This window comes from Pseudopipra pipra, chromosome 10 (assembly GCF_036250125.1).
Source record: "Pseudopipra pipra isolate bDixPip1 chromosome 10, bDixPip1.hap1, whole genome shotgun sequence".
NCBI lineage: Eukaryota > Metazoa > Chordata > Aves > Passeriformes > Pipridae > Pseudopipra > Pseudopipra pipra.
In genome coordinates this window covers 26,153,373-26,169,970 of record NC_087558.1, presented here as the reverse complement: position 1 = coordinate 26,169,970, position 16,598 = coordinate 26,153,373, and the positions used below count along the sequence as shown (strand labels likewise).

General features: G+C 47.7%; 1 protein-coding gene across 2 annotated transcripts; it reads left to right on the top strand.

The window, feature by feature from the left end:
- Nucleotides 1–3,636: 3,636 nt before the first annotated feature.
- Nucleotides 3,637–10,000, top strand: ADIPOQ (adiponectin, C1Q and collagen domain containing). 2 transcript variants are annotated; one of them, XM_064666986.1, is made up of 3 exons: nucleotides 3,637–4,006; nucleotides 7,519–7,763; nucleotides 8,201–10,000. In XM_064666986.1, the coding sequence occupies exons 2-3, from the start codon at nucleotides 7,553–7,555 to the stop codon at nucleotides 8,725–8,727; spliced, it is 738 nt and encodes a 245-aa protein (XP_064523056.1). In that variant the 5' UTR covers nucleotides 3,637–4,006; nucleotides 7,519–7,552; the 3' UTR covers nucleotides 8,728–10,000. The 2 variants fall into 2 exon arrangements, with proteins under 2 accessions (XP_064523056.1, XP_064523055.1); XM_064666985.1 differs by having other exon boundaries at nucleotides 3,640–4,006; nucleotides 7,544–7,763.
- The last annotated feature ends 6,598 nt before the right edge of the window (nucleotides 10,001–16,598 follow it).

Below are 16,598 nucleotides of genomic sequence, written 5' to 3'. Positions count from 1 at the left end.
TCAATGTCCCTTTCGGCATGAGAAACCCTGCTGCACCAAGATCCCTCACCAGGAACCAAGCGTGGATCCCCTGAGGCCAGGGAAGTTTATTTGCAGTTACCAAGAAGAGAAATACGCTGTTGCTCAAGCCTGGCAAGGAGCTGTTCTGTCCAAGCTGCCCATCACAGGGAAGAAAAGAGCCCATTTGTCTGTGTGAAATGGGCCGAGAAATCGGTAACCCCAGTGCCGAGCAGCCAGCTGGATCCATGGAGCACAGCCAGAGTATGGCGGTGGGTCCCATGGTCCTGCAACCAGGGCCAGGGTTCCCCAAGACCACCAAGTGGGGTGTGTCCCCTTGTCCCTGCTGGCTTCTGGTGGACCCAAAATGCTGGCTCAGCATCCCCACCATGTCATGCACCCAGAGGCCTCCTGTCTGTCACCACCTGACCCACATTACCGTCACCTTGGGTGAGCAGCCCCCTGTGTACAGCCCAGCTGGGCTTCTACATGGCCCCAAAAAGCCACTGTCCCCTCCTGTAGGCTGATTCTGCCTGCACTGCACCCACCCACTGCTGCCAGGTCTGCCTGTCCCTGCACCTAAGCTGCCTCACTGCACTCCTGTAGGAAAATCTAACGGGAACATCACAATCCACAAGTTTGTAGCAGGAAAGGCTGCACTGCTTTTCTGTGCTGATGACCCTTGTGCCTCCCTGCCATCTCCATGGGGACATGAATGGCCACAGCAGCCCAAAGCCATGCTGCACAAGGGGCACCCACCAGCACAGCAGATCCCACAGGAGCCAGGCTGATGGAGAAGGGGCTGAGCAGCCCCCAAGGGCACAATGGACCAGGCTGACATACTCCAGCCTGCTGCAGGAGCTGGAGTTAATGGAGCTCCTCTACTCCATTAATAATTAGCCACTAGAGGGAAGTACAAGGCTGTACAGGGAATGGTTTGGGCACACGGCAATGTGTTGCGTGGGATCACGGGCAATTGCAGTTTGTGGTATGAGGCCTCACGGGCAGCAGCACCTGTACTAAAGGCCATTTTACTGCTTTTTGTTTGGAGTTGGCCCCTCAGCACTCACCACTGTCTTGCACCCAGTGCAGGTGCCCATGTGGCGATGGCAGGGATGGGCACAGGGTCTGTCTGGGCATACGAGTGGACTTGGCTGGAGCTGACTGCAGTGCCCTGGGATGGAGCCAGCAGCGCCCTTGGCACGGAGGCTGCGGACCCTGGCATGGAGGCTGTAGTCCCTCTAGGGCGCACAGGCTCAGACAGCACCAGAATAGCCCAGAGCAGCGGGCCAGCCACACTGCTGGACAGCATACACAGCTCTTGCTGTTTTTAGCAAAGTGGGGAATGTGTGTTGTTTCTGGGACATGCCGTATCCAGGGCCAGAGGAAAGACAAGGGAGTGGCCTGGTGTCCCGGGGGGACAGTGAATCAGTGCACAGCAACGGACAGATCCCAGAGGAGGAGCCCCAGCTCTGGGGCTGGAGAGGGGAACAGCCATTTTGGGAAGGGACAACCAGTGGGACAAAGGTTCCCACGGACTCTGCTCCACAGTGGTGCTGGCTTGACCCTGCTGGGGGAGGACAGTGGTGGGCAGCTGAGGGCTCCTGCCCCAGCCCCATGGCATGGATCCTGCGAACAGGGCCAGGTTGGCCTGGGCAGCCACCAACCTCCTGCCAAGGCAGTCATCCCAACCTTCCTGCAACCAAAGCAGCTTTCTACCCCTCAAACAACACCAGCAGGGATTGGGACTGCACTGATGGAGCACAGCTGATAACGAGCCTCCTGCTCTACTTTATTCCTGTTTATAGAGGGCTAAATATAACTTCGTGCTTATTTTTAATTCTTAGTGAAAGCTGTGAGCCACAATCCATCAAGTCAGTTTTGTGTTTTTCATATGGACTGGCTTTCATCAGATCCAAGTGAGAAAACACATCTAGGCCCAGCACAAGGTCTGTAGCCAAGTGAGGTTCGGGCAGTCCCACACCAGAGAGCTGGTGACCACAGGGCAAAGCAGAGAAGGTATTGCAGGACTTGTGGGCAGCGGCTATCTCTGTGCCAAAACACTCCCCAGTCCTCACCAGAGCTGCTGCCCCTGGGCAATGCCCACAGCTGTGGGCACTGCTGGGCCCGCCTACATTTGGTGGCAGGTATTGCTTGTCACCAGGCGGAGCCAAAAGCATTTTAAATGTTTTCCTATCACACAGCCAGAAAGCAGCTCCCTGGATTTTACAGTATTTCCCTCTGCAGCAGGAACAGGAGCCAGCATCAATCTGCAAACCAAGTGAGTAACACAAAAAACCACAAGCAAGTGTGCCAGGGCTTGTATCAGGTGGTTGTACCCCCTGAGATAAACTTCCGCTCCTCTTCTGGGAGCCAGGGATAACATTTGGAAAGCTGTTTGATGGACCACTGAAAGGTTTATCACTGTGGTATTTCCCCGGCAACTGAATTGAAAGACCATGAGGTAATTTCAGCACTACCTGTTAAACACGTCAGGTCCAATTCTCAAATCCTGGCAGCCTAACAAATACCCATTTTGGAGTTCAAGCCGAGAGCTGGCAGGGAAACTAGCCTTGTCTTGCTCACACCCAGGGCAGGGGCAGCTGAAAACCTCTTGCTCTACTGCAAAAACAGTTCCAATTTCAGTTCCGTGACCCTGCTCCTCCATCCATTGCTTGAGAGACTTCAACAGAAACAATGGCATCACACACATGCCAATGCACACACAGGTCTATAAAATCACATTTATAACAAAACAGATCCAACTAGATCACTGTCATATTTTACTGGGGTTGCATGACAGATTGTTTTAAGTCTCAACATTGCATGGAAGAACCATCATCCGACAAAAAATAAAAATATTCTTCAAATGCTGGACTAAGGGCTTGACCAAAACAAGGCAGGCAGTATGCAGTTATCCTGTGGCTCCTCCCTTTGGCACCTTCTTCTCAGGCTTAAAAATTCACCCCTGCTGACTCCTAGCTCTATATATGAGAAATTATTTATATGCTGATGTATACATCTTTTTAGTTCCTCCAGATAGCCAGGTCTTTAAAATAACTCAGCAATTCAGAATACTGCTCTGCTGACATTCACTTGGATGACTTTCCCCTCTCAACAAGGACACCAGCTCCCAATGCCCAGTTGCAGCAACACACATCACACTAATTTTTCCTGGTCTGGTTTTGGGAGCCCAGGTTTGCTAAGGTCCCACCGAGCTAACCTTGAAGTGCCCTGGAGCAGCTCCAGAGGAAAGCCTCTGCTCACCGAGGTTCAACCTCCATTTTGGAAGGAGACAGGCACATGGAAAAAGGGACCTTGTTTTCACCTAAAGCCAAAAAGCAAGATAGGTGGAAAGCCATCCATGGGGCTGAAATTACTCCAGTTATTTACAATAGCTCTGGCACATATCTGGCTGCCTTAAGAAGAAACCCTCCCCCAGTGCTGCCTTTCCCCTCAGGCAGCTTTGCCCTTCTTTGGTGTGGCAGCAGCCTCCAGGCAGGAATGGTTCTTGCAGTTAAAAAGAGAAGCCAGAGCTTGTCAAACAATAATACACTTACAAACACATTGAAAAATCCCATGTGAGTATATTACTGCAAGGCTGGAGACACACTTTCTCCATTAGCTGCTAACAACATTTCCAATCTGCAGAGAGCAACAGGCTGAGCTGGACAAGCCCAGCCCTGGTCAAGCAGGCGTTCCCTGTCACACAGGCTTTCCAGTAAACCACTGCTCTTCCAGTTCCTATCCAATTCCCAAACCTATCTTTTCCCTCTAAGGCTATCTTCACAAGCTATCCCAGTGGATTATACAAGTGGTCCAAAACTTAAGTGATGTCCAGGAAAAATTAATGGGAAAACCCAAGTTTTTAGGTCAGCATGCGCAATGGCAAATGGAAAATGCAGTGTCTGAGCTGACATCTCCCTGTGCCCTTAGGGATAGCGATGCGATAGCCAGACCTCATTCTCCAAAGAGACTGCAGCAAGCCAACTAGGACTCAAGGCAGCTGGTAAGAATGATTTTTTTTCTCTCTTACTAGGTTCAGGATTTTCTCTTCTTTTTGGGTTAAATAAAACAGACAGACTTTCTGTTCGCAAGAAGTTTCCTTTCTTAGGGTTGTTCTCAGAATAGCCGGGGAATATTTTAAACCAAGAATAGCTGATCTCCATTAGATTCATACTCCCCTTTTTGGAAACACTATTTAGAGAACAAAACTCCTAAATCAAAAAGTAGTCAGGAACAACAGTGAAAAACCAGATGGCTATAACAGCAAGTACTGCATGGGCACCTTTCAATTCACCTCTTTCCTCAAAGACTCCAGTAAAGATTGGGTTTGCCTCAAATCTCCCCAAGTTGTATCAATTCCTCGCCAGAAACTTGCACTACCCAGATTTAAAGTCTGAGCTGCCTGGAGCAAATCACCACTGGAACATCAGCAAAATCTATGCTATGAGTAATAACAAAAAGAAAAAAGCTTGACAGTCAAAGCCCTGGTTAATACCCTTTGAGGAAAATGCTGTAGTGGGAAAACATGGATTTTTGGTTCTATTTTGCACAGAAAGGTGTGGATTTTTTGAATATACAATATTTATATAGTGTTATCTGAAATTTAAATTCTGAATCATGATCTGAATCATTATATAGCACTTAGGAATGGCACTGTTCTTATGGATGATACTCTGGTTTCTGCTGATAAATGAATAAGCTTCATATAATGTATATGAGCTTTTGATATAGCAGCTGCCAAGGGAATAACTGAAAGCCACCAAGAGTACTGAGTTCATCTATTCCTAGTCCAAAAGGTACCAGTGACATTCAAATACAGCAGATTATTTCATGTTACACTGCTGAGCATCAGATGGAAAACCAAAAAGAAATGGGTAAGACAGAGCAAAAAGATGTCACACCTAAACCAGAGTCTGAACTAAGAGCTCACAGACACAGCTTAAGACTTTCCCTTTTTAAGATATACTTATGCCAGAGAATTACTCGGCTTCTCAAACAAGCAAACCACCTGTGATTGAGTCAAACTGTAGCAAAAGAAGTAGTTCTATCTTTCTATCTGGAGCAAGCTGGCTGGGCAGCTGCCAGAAAAGCTCCCTGTAGCCCTGCTTTGGGCTCCTCAAACCTGCACTGCTTGCGACTTTATATGAGAGGTTTATTTGGCACCAGCAGAAGACCCGGCACACCGCTAAAATTGTAATGATATTTGGGTTCTAGGAAGCTTACAAGAAAGCAGAACTAACCCCATCGCCCAAGAAAAACAATTTTGAGGCAGATTTTTCTGGATCGCTACCATGTTTTAATGCAGTTAGATGTCCCCAGACAGGCTGTGCTGATTTTGGAAGGGTACATGAGCCAGCGAGGACCTGGAAAGGGGGGACAAGGGTCCCTCTGCTTAGTGCCAACCACTGGGGCATGGCAAAGGGGCTGTGTCACAGTGTGTCCAATATACACACCCTTGCTTGCCAACCCAAGCCACTTTCAGGATTTATAGACATCTGTTACCCTGGTCCACCCCAGTTCATGGACAATCAGTACATCCTTTGCTGTGAAGGGGCATTTTGGTTCCCAAGTGCAGGGACACAGGAACACTGCCTAAGGCTCAGGCTGTGGTTGCTGGACCCCACAGCACCCTCAGCCCCAAAACTGCCCCTGAGCCAGGGCACCAGCCCCATCACAGGGTGTTGTGTGGCTGCTGGATTGCTGGAGCCTGGCTGGGAGGGCAGGGGTTTGGGGGTACCCTGATTTTAGGCACTGCCCACCAAAGTAATTAAACACAGCTTTGAAGTGTTCTTCAAAGCCCCCTCAAAATCCTGCAAAAAACTGAAATCACAGCAACCTCTTTGTTACTGTAGTATTTTAACCCCAGCTGGCAACCGAGCTCCACACAGCTGTTCACACCCCGTCCACAGCAGGATGGGGGAAAGAGAATTGCAATGGTAAAAGTCAGAACACTCATGGGTTGAGATAAGAACAGTGTAATAATTGAAATAAAATAGTAACAATAACAATAATAAGTTGTAATGAAAGAGAAAATAGCAGAGAGAGAGAAATAAAACCCAAGAAAGACAAGCATTGCAAATGAAAACAGTTGCTCACCACCGACTAACTGATGCCTGGACAGTCCCTGAGCGGCAGCCCCAGGCCAACCTCATCCATGGTTTACAGCTGAGCATATGAAGATGCCATGAGGTATGGTATGGTATGGAATATCCCTAAGGTCAGTTGGGGTCAGCTGTCCCAGCTGTGTCCCCTGCCAACTCTTTGTGCACCCCCAGACTTCTTGCTGGTGGGGTGGCGTGGCGTGAGGAGCAGAAAAAGCCTTGACACTGTGCAAGTGCTGCTCAGCAATAACAAAAACATCCCTGTTATCAACCCTGTGTTCAGCACAAATCCAAAACACAGCCCATACTAGCTACTACAAAGAAAATTAACTCTACCCCAGCTAAACCCAGCACATTTCTTAAGCTTTCTTTGAAGCAATTACACAAGAGCTAATAAGACATTATTTAAAATATGACATTTAAATAGCTTGCCTAGGAAAAATCAACCCTGCAAAGGAATTGCTCCAAGATACTATTTTTCTTGGAAATTACAGAGCTAAGGAACTCTAATGGCCATGGTATTCTTCACTTTTCATTGCCTATTATGCCACTTACAATGCTCCTAACAGGATACCTTTATTGTTCCAAAAGGAACTGGGGAGCAGTTTCATGCAACAGTGATCATTTTAAAATATCTGTGTCCTAACTGAACTGGCCTGACTCAAAGCCCACCAAGGTCCCGCTGATTTCTGGGAGCCGGGCTGGCTGTAGGGTGTCACCATCGACCTGGTTTTGGGCAGCCACACTAATTGCTCTGACCAGCAAAGCAACTAGATTAAAGAGAAATACAACACTACAGTGTCTAAATACTACACACATTGTCTTGCACTAATCAAAATACGTAATTCTGGTGGAAAACAAACCAGAATCACAATTTCATATGGTGGCTCAGAGGAGCTAGAAAGCCTGGCTATGGTTTCTGTTCACATTAGGTAGAGCCAGGTCAGCAGGCTGTACACGCAGTGACAAACTACCTGCCTGGATTCAAGGCTTTAGAGGGTTTGAGACAGGCTCTGCCAGACCTTCCATCAGCGGCTTGCTCACCGAGGCCAACCTTACCCCAGTTTATAGCAGGAGTCAGGGCGTATCGTGGCTAATTGAGCAGAGATCAGCCATAGATAACTCTGGCATCTGCTGTGCTCGGTCCTGAAACATCTGTGCCTGTGCAAAGAGCCTGTGAGTGCTGGAGGAGTAACTGCTGTTTGCTCCTCTCCACACTCCTCTCCACAGTGTGGCCCATCCCAGCTTGGCTTATGGAGCTCACACCAGCACCACGCTGGATGCAGAGGGGCCCTTCGGGCAAACAGAACTGCTTTTCTTCAGATGTGCTGACTCAAACTTTAGTCTTCTGTGCCTCTGCGTTATTCAGGAGGGAGGTTTTGTTCACTTTTTTCCCCCCTATTAATCTTTAAAGTTAACAAAGTGACTCTCTGCATCAGGAACCAACAATGAGGGGCCCAGCAGGCATCCTGCTGTGCTCATTGCTGCTGATGGCCCCCTATTGCACAGAGGTGGCTGCCCAGGATGACCAGCCTGACCCCAAAATGCCATGTGCCAAGTGGATGGGAGGAGCACCCGGCTACCCTGGCCACAACGGGCTCCCTGGTCGGGATGGGAAAGATGGAAAAGACGGACTAAAGGGAGAAAAAGGAGATGCAGGTTGGTGAGAAACAGGTAGTACGTTGGTGCTGGAGTCCATGGGCAGCCCCAGTCCCAACAGGTTTTATGTTTGGTGGGTCAATGCCTGACTGTTGTCCAGATGACTTTTGAGTATCTCCTGGGGTGGAGATTCCATAACCCAAGTCAAAGAGTTTGGTGTGGTGGCTGTTTCCCCAATTAGTGATGTTTTTTTCAGATGCTGCTCTCAGCAGCTCTGCATATAGCCGGGGGAGAGAAGGGGGTGGAGGGGGAGGGGTAGTGAGCAGGCTTTCCACTCACTGACTCCACTCCTGGGGGCTGTTGAGGTCATTGAGCTTTTCCTCAGCTCTGTGCTGCAGAGCAGATCCTCATGCCACAGCCCGCTCTGCATTTTGGGACAGTGGGTAGCAGCCACCAACACTGCAAACACAACTCCCAATCCCCACTCTGTCCCCCAGGTGCAGCAGGTCCTATAGGTGCGCCAGGCGCGACAGGACCCCCAGGGATGACGGGACCTCCTGGAGCTCCTGGATTCACGGGACTGAAGGGGGAGAAGGGTGAAGGTGCTTTTGTTCACCGCTCTGCCTTCAGCGTAGGGCTGACGGAGCGACCCCCTGCCCCCAACATCCCCATCCGCTTCAGCAAGATCTTCTACAATGAGCAGGGCCACTACGACGTCAGCACTGGCAAGTTCCTCTGCAATGTCCCCGGCACCTACTACTTCGCCTACCACCTCACGGTCTACCTGGCAGATGTCAAGGTCAGCCTCTACAAGAAGGGCAAGGCCGTGATCTTCACCTATGACCAGTTCCAGAACAACAATGTTGACCAAGCAAGTGGCTCTGTCTTGCTGCACCTCAGCTCCGGGGATGAGGTCTGGCTTCAGGTGTATGGGAATGGGAACAACAACGGCGTCTACGCTGACAACGTCAACGATTCTACTTTCATGGGCTTCCTCCTGTACCCCGACATGGATGACTATTAATGTAGGGGGTGCTGCACAAAAAAGGGTGAAGCGGCTTAATCCTGGACGGAGTCCTGGGGCACTGGCACTATAGCTATAATGTATCTACCATAAAATTGTCTTTTGCAGGAGCAACGATTGCCAAGGGTGGACCCTATCTCCTATGAGTACTTCCATGGGACCAAGGGCTCACTCCTACCTCTGCTCTTGTTCTCCTTGTGGAAAGCTCAGCCCAAAGTCAGACGCCTCTCCTGCCATATAATGAAAAAGTAACTCTCAATATGCCTTAATCTTTTTCTAAATTTAAAGTGAAAAGAGAAAAGTTGATTAAATATGACATTTTAAATTTCCCTTTTTTTAACCCCTTAAATCCATCTAAAGCAATGGGGAATATTTTAGCCAGCATTTTAAAATTTGAGTAGAAGAGGGAGAAAACTATTCACAAAATCAGAGTGCTCTTGTTTTCATCTGGAACATATGGCTCCATTTTTTCCATTGTAACTCCCTGTATTATTAGGCCCTTTGACTTCCACCCATGGTTTGTTGTCTCCCTTCTTTAGCCTAGATCTTTGAATGTATACAGATTATTAACTTCCATTGATTTTAATCCTTTGATTTTCCTTTTATGTTTACCCCTGTCATTATCTCTAATGCAGATAGCAGGCTGGTTTAGGGCAGGAATCTTGTGATTTATCTGAAAAGCCTTATGAACACGGTGAGGCCATACAGAAGCGGCCCATTGACCACATGGCTTTGGGGTCCCAAGGCGATCACAGATATGTTGGCCACACAGATCCTGTCCCACCTACCTTCTGAATAGCTCCCGAGTGCACTCAGAAGTTGAGATCGATAACTGTGTTTCTACTTTTCCATGCTCTAAGTGCGCCATAACCAATGGTTTGCTCTGCACAGAGCTTCAGGTGGTGCTGAAGCCTCCCATGTGGAGTGGGCTCCTGGGATGAAACCCCAGGACCTGCCCGAGCTCTGGGCAAGCTTACTTTAACAGCAGAGGACTATTAACGCTGGAATTAGTAGCAATCCCATCAAACTGCTCTCCTAGGAGCTTGCCTGACTTTTAGCTAAAAGAGGATTTGATGGTTTCTCAGATACATTCAAAGCAGACTCCTACTACTAAGCTTCAGAACAAGCTAGCACCAGTCAGAGGTAATGCATTATTACAAGCACAAAAGAGCATTAAGAGCTTCAACTGAAATTATTTCCCACAGCAGCATTTTTCACACTCCAGTGAATTACCACACTGCAAATAAAAAATAAAAAATTTTCTAAATGACAATGTTCCCACATTTTTGTGTGTGTCATTGGGAAGGACTTGAAGAAAGGGATACACTCCTGGCCTCACCAGGCAGCCCAGGAAAATATTATTTTTTTTCCAGCAAGGTGAGGGCACCCTGGGCTGGCACACACAGGGACACCCCCCTTTTTCTTTCCCAAGAAACGCTCCACACTCTAAATTTCATCAAGGCTTCGGCATCTCACCACCTTACACTGTATTGTCTCTTTTTTGGATAAGATGAGCTCTGTTTTACAGACTGTTTCCCCAAACCCAATGTGCCTGAATCCACCTTGAGTGGCCATCCAGAGCAAGGGCCTCAGTTGGCCCCAGAAGCTTCAAGTACATTAGATTTAGCAAGGGTGAAACTGTTGCTCAGTGTGGTCATGCTGAATTCAGAGAGCTGGGAAAAACCCTGCTCCTATTGTGGGAATTAATGGGAAGGGAACAAGGCAAAGGGAAAAAAAACCCAAAAATACTAATCCACAAACAAAAGGAGATTTAAAAATGCGGCATTTGCTGGATCAAATGGCATAAGAGGCCACTGAAAGGAGCATGTCAGAGCTTTTACACTATTTTCAAACATTTTCAGATGGATCTTCAGAAAGCAGGGAAAATTGCAACAGCCAGAGTGCTAAGAGACATTTGGGATAAACACTAGGAGGCAATCCTAGTTTAAAGACTACTTCCCGAGGAAGAGCCAAAACAAATTACTCCTTTCTTTGCCGCCATGCAGTGGGAGCAAACATGCTTACAGCTTTATCCGGTATGCCAGAACTCAGAGGCTGAGACCTTGGGAGAAGTTTTAAAGAAAGCCATTAAGGCATCACTGTTCCGTGTACTGACTGCTCCCCTTCTCACAAACGCACATGCTGAACTACAGCTTCACCAGGACACTCACTCCAGGGTGTGAGTGCCAAAGCCACCTTCCTCCCAGCTCCAACAGGGATGCTCCTTCATTGCTCATGCATATCCCACCCAGGCACCTCAAAACACAGCTGGAGCAGCCCAGGCAGCAGGCTGTGAATGAGACAGGCCCCAGCTACATGGAAACAGGGGTCAAAGCCCTCCCTTTTGGGTTTGGAACTGGTTTATGAAGTCTTTTACCTCAAATCTCTGTAAGATTCTTGCTCAGATGAGACACACCCCTTCCTAGCAAGCACCAAATCTCAGTTTAAGTCTCCACCCACCCAGAAAACTACTTTGCATCTCAGGAGCAGCAATCAGCTCCCTCCCAGCTCCCCTCTAAGGGAAATGCTCCCAGCAGAGGTTCAGCCCATCAGCCAAGCAAGCACAGTCATGGGGCAGGCCATGGAGAGAAGGACCTCCTTCTCAGCAAACACATCTCTGCCCCTCTGCAGCCAGGGTCAAGGCCTGAAGCTGCCCTTAGCACCACTGTTCCTGCCTCCTGAGGCTGCTCAACCCCTGCAGGGCTCTGCATGGGGGTCTCAACCAGTCAAAACATGCTGGCAAGCTTCAGGAGCAGCACCTGAACATGGCCAGCAATTACCCCACCAGGCTGCAGGACCCTGGGCAGCCCTTTAAGGCCAGGAGCTGCCACATTCCTGCATGTGGGATGGCTATCAAACCTCCACTTCCCCAGCTCTGCTATGTCAGGGGCACACAGCCAGGCTGACTGTGGGCAGGGAGCTGCAGGCCACCACACTGGCTTTGTGCTGCTTTTAGGGGAGAGCTGCAAATAGGGTTTGGGAGGGTAATGAGGTCCTGGGGGATGAGCTCAGAGGAGTTCCTAATGAATCCAGCCTTTTTCCATTACAGAGTTGGAGTGGTTTTCCTCTCCCTCCATGTTTCATAAACCCGTAGGAGAGGAAAACCTGGCCAGCACAGGCACATCTCCAAGGCCTGGGCTTGGCTCCCAAGGATCACACAATTGTTTAAACACACAATTATCTTGTAACAAAAGAGCCAAGAATGACACTGACATGCTGAGAGGGCACAGAATCACCTGCTCTCCAACAAATTTAAATGTTTTAGTTTGTGTTTTCTTAATCAATCCTGACAGTAGATGCCTAATACAAAGTTATGTCTTACTATTTACTGCCTCTCTAACTGTGGCAGGTTTAAATGGATGTTTTTCCCTTTAGAAGCTAATGTACTCTTAGAGGCAGAAAGCAAGAACACTCCCCAATGAAAGATTTAAGTCACTGCACTAACACTTAGGGAGAAATAACATGGAAAGCTGAAGGCAGCTGGAGAGACTGGCCAATCTCATCTAGCAGGGAAACCATCTGTAAAAGCATCCATAGCCCTTTCAAACACAATTATAGGCTGGTCCTAATTGCACCTCAACTCTATGTAATCACTTGTGCCAGTAATTAATTGGAATACAAATAGCAGCTGCACTAAACCATGAAGAGCTACAAGAAAAAGATAAATTGCTTGCAAGACTTGTATTTGTGAAGCATAAACTCACTAGAACCTTTTTGTCATGGAAACAGGCAGAGGGATTAGGATAAAGTCCTACATTTAGCTAATCAGCCATTATACTTCCATGCAGGAAATGCCATCAGATTTAAAGCCTACCCTTTGAAATACTCTGGAGGGAAGCAATCATGAGCATCCCCAGGCTGCCACGTTTCTCTGATATTTGTACTAGGTGTAAGTACCTGATGATTTACAGTCCCATGTCACTGAGTTTCTTCATCAAACCCACCCTCAACTCATCTTTAGACGCATCCCAGGAGACCAGCCCAGCGTACCACCACTGCTCTTTGAGAACAGTGGTGTAGTGGTTTGGATTTTGTTTTCCCCCAGAGGCTAAGAAAAGTGGTAGACCCCAAGGGGTGGAAACCCCTGGAAGTTTTGAAATTCTTCCCAATGGGCGCTCCTGCAAAAAATGTCAACATCCCACAACCAGACCGGAAGAGATGAGTTGTAGTTTGGTTGTTGAGGAGAGGTGGCCATGTTGTAGAGCCACAAGGTGGGGGCTCTAAGCCCCTTGGGGCCTCTGGCCCCCTCCCAGCCCCCAGCGGGGGCCTGCGGGGACCTGGAACAGCATAAAGCTGGGCTGGGTGCCTGTAGTTATGCCGGGAGATGTTTTTCTCCATGGGCGCAGAACAGCAGCCGGGACTGACCAGAGAAACGGTGGCAGAGAGCCAGAGATAAGGACCTGAACCGGAGGAGCAGCAGAAACAACATGCAGCACCGGAGAGAAGACTCCTGGAAAGGGAGGAGAAAGAGAGCCAGCAGCTGAGACACAGAGTTTGGGGTAAGACTGTACCAGCCCCCCCAAAACTCCTTTGAGATCCCTCTGAGAAAAGAGGGAGATGGACTCCTATTAAGGAGAAGAGTTTTAGACATGCAGCACCAGAGAGAGAGGAGCTAAGAAGCTCAAAAGACGTCCCAGAGCTGGACCGGGATGGCCAGATGGAATGTGGGGGGAGTTGACCTTGGCTCCCCCCTCGCACTGCTGCCACGGTGGCAGCCTGAGAGACAGGGCACAGAGGCCCTGCAAAGAGATACCAGACCCCCCTGTGTCTTCGTGATATGATGTGGTGATACGACCTTGTCTGGGGTTACGAAGCCCACGGAAGACCCCTTTGCCTGAGTCAAGGGGGCCGAGGGAGATTTGGATACCTCCCTCGTGGATGCTGGCAGAAAAGCCAGCCACAGCTGCTGCATGCATGAGATGAAAAGAACCTGCTGCCTCAGAAGATGCTGCTGCTTAAAGACTGGAAGGGATCTGTCCTTCTTTCCCTCCTGGACTTTTATTTGGAGGGGAGAAGAGATCTGGTCCATTGTAAATACTATATGTCATGGTAGAGATAGTTTGTGATCGTGTGTATAATGTGATATGGTATTTATTTGTACAGTCATTGTAATATATTCCCTTTCCCCCACTTTGAGTCTGGTGTGTTTTGTCTGGAAAAACCCATCTCACATTAGGTTGAGATGTGGGAGGGAGGATGGAGCTAGGGAATTGGATTTTGGGACTATCTCAAACCATGACAAGTGGCCTTTCATGCAGGTGCAGTTCGTAACTCTCCAGTCCAAGGGGAAGGAAAGGTTTATTCCCAATGAAATGGAAGCATTAAATATCAACATCCATTTCTTCCTGTGTGGATTCCCACCCTCAAGGCAATCTGTGGGACCTCTCCCATAAAGCAGGACAGGTTTATGGAGCGGCATCAGGGAAGGAGGCAGGGAGGAGATCCCACTTGAAGCCCCTCTCTAAATTCCCTCCAGAGTTAGGCAGGGAAGGTCAGGGGGTATGAACGAAGATTATGTAAGACTTTTTTCATAAGTAAGAAAGCAGCATTCACCAAAAATGTCCTGTTTGTGAATTTTAAAACCGTTAAGAGACACGGCTCCTCTCTCCCTCTGGTCTGAACTCCCTGTAGTAGCTCAAGAAAAAGGTTATTATTTGGGTCATGATTGTCATCCTGCTCTTGGCAAAGAACAACTGGAGCAAATATAAAAGGTAAACTAAAAAAAATAAATAAACCTGAAAGTAAAAGCATAGAAGCCAATGCTTGTGCTCAAAGTCCCCCCTGCTGCCAAGGACTGAGTTGCACTGTGCTAGTGCTTTTCGAAAATATCTCTGATGTGACACTGGCATTCCAGCCCCATCACTAACAGGGACTTCAGAGAACAGGGCTGCACTGTCATCTGCCCAGCATGTTCTCATGTGCTGAACAACTGCACATTGAGAGCAGGAAGATGCCTGCCAGTTTCCCAACACCCTGGGGAAGCAGGAAGGACTCCATTTATTCATCTAAATCAATTCCTTCTTTATCAAGAAAAATACCTTCCACTCCAATTATTGAAATAAAATATTAAAACTTTTAATTCCCTGGAAGTAAATGAAGCAGAAAACCACCAAGGAAAACCCACTACTGCCATATTAGGTCTGAGCTTGCCTGTTCCTGCTCACATTAGGAGCAGTAGCAGTTGGCTCTATAACCTGAAAGCCAAATCAGAAGAGGCACTGCAGAAATATTACACACAGATGACAACCGGTTTCCTTTAGCATGGCAACTTCCTCTCCCTCACAATGACTGGATTATTTTCAGCTCAAATCAGATCACAGTTCTTATTTCCAAGGACTATACTGGGACAGTTTGCAGTTCCCTGCAAACAGAGCCTTAACCTGGTGAAAGCATTGAAGGGAACAGGCTGACATTTAAGTGTTTTGAAGCTACTCCTTTTCATCTGTGCTGCATCACTGGCTACACCCCTTCTAAGGCCTTTCAGCACTTGGGCCTGCCAAGTCTCAGGCGGAAGCTCAGCTTTACAGATTGCCAGCTGTCCCACTGGTCACTGGGACAGTTCATAAATCTATTCAGATTGGAACCTTTATCTGGATATTGAAATACCGAGCTGGACCCAGCAGCTTATAAAGTAACACACATCAGTCTAAATGGGTGCAGATTGCTGCTGGAAGAGGCTTGTTTCCTCAGAAACACCTATTACAAGAGGTGTCAACCTCCACAGAAGATACAGGAATCAAAGCTCGATAAATTAATTGGCCAAGGCAGTCAAATGCCCTTAACATAAATTTTTATTAGAGATTTTGACATCTTGTGATTATTTCCTGACAACAGGCTGATTGCCCACAGACTAATTAGATTAAAAGTTTTGACAAAAGATAACACAGAAACAATGTGAAGCTGAAGGGCATTTTGTTCTCATATAATACCGTCCCAGAATGGACCCAAACAAATGACAGTTCCTGATGAAAGTTTCACACACTGACAGTTCTCTTTAGAGAGATGAAGCTAAACACACCCCCTCACTTAGTCTCCCTGTGGATGAGAACTTCATACTCCAGACAGCTACAACATACATACCTTCAATACCATCCCATCCCAACCCTGAAGAATGTTCCTTTCATAGTACTGCCAGCATACTATTTATGCTGCTTTTTAACATGGAACAGAGTTTCTGGAAGGCTTCACAAAAAGCTGTGTTAGCTATACCTACCTTGAATGGAGAGCTGTATCCTACCAGGATGGAAACTCTGGCTGGTCCCATGAGCATTATTTGCCCTCTATCCAGTTCTGCAAAGGTTCCGTGTTTTGATCAAGTGAGATGACATTTCAAAACTAGAACTACTCACCATGAGCACCTTCAAACCCATGTTCAGAGGTTTTGGACATCTCTAAAAAGAGAGCACCACCCATACTGAAGAGCAACTGTTCAACATGAGTTCGTATGACAGAATATACTCCTCTTGCTGGGACCAAACACAGGGCTCAAGTTTCTTACAACTTAAGGAAAGCAAATGAAAAACCAAAAAGTATGTACAAAACATGGACAAGGAAATATTTCAAAAACAAGATGACCATCTTAAGGAATCAGGAAAAGTAGCTAAAGAGCAGAGTTGCTTCTTAGATCTTATGTCATAATTTGCTCCTGCCTAGAACGCAGCCTCTATTTACAGGCACCAACTTTCAAAACCTGGCTTGGAGAAAGCACAGCACCAAAGCTAGAGATGACAGCCCAAACACGCTTGCTACCTCTCAAACTGTTTTACCTTGGTTTCAATGAGAAAAGTTGGAAATGCCAAGCTCTAAGCAAAGCAAGCACTAAAAGGGAAAGGAAACTGCCTGAATGAGGCTGTTCCTTCAGGGACACATGG

Bases quoted from the DNA above. Each gene is read 5' to 3' on its own strand.
- ADIPOQ (XM_064666986.1), top strand. From the start codon at position 7,553: ATGAGGGGCCCAGCAGGCATCCTGCTGTGCTCATTGCTGCTGATGGCC. The intron at 7,764-8,200 runs GTTGGTGAGAAA...TCTGTCCCCCAG, and splicing joins GGGAGAAAAAGGAGATGCAG to GTGCAGCAGGTCCTATAGGT.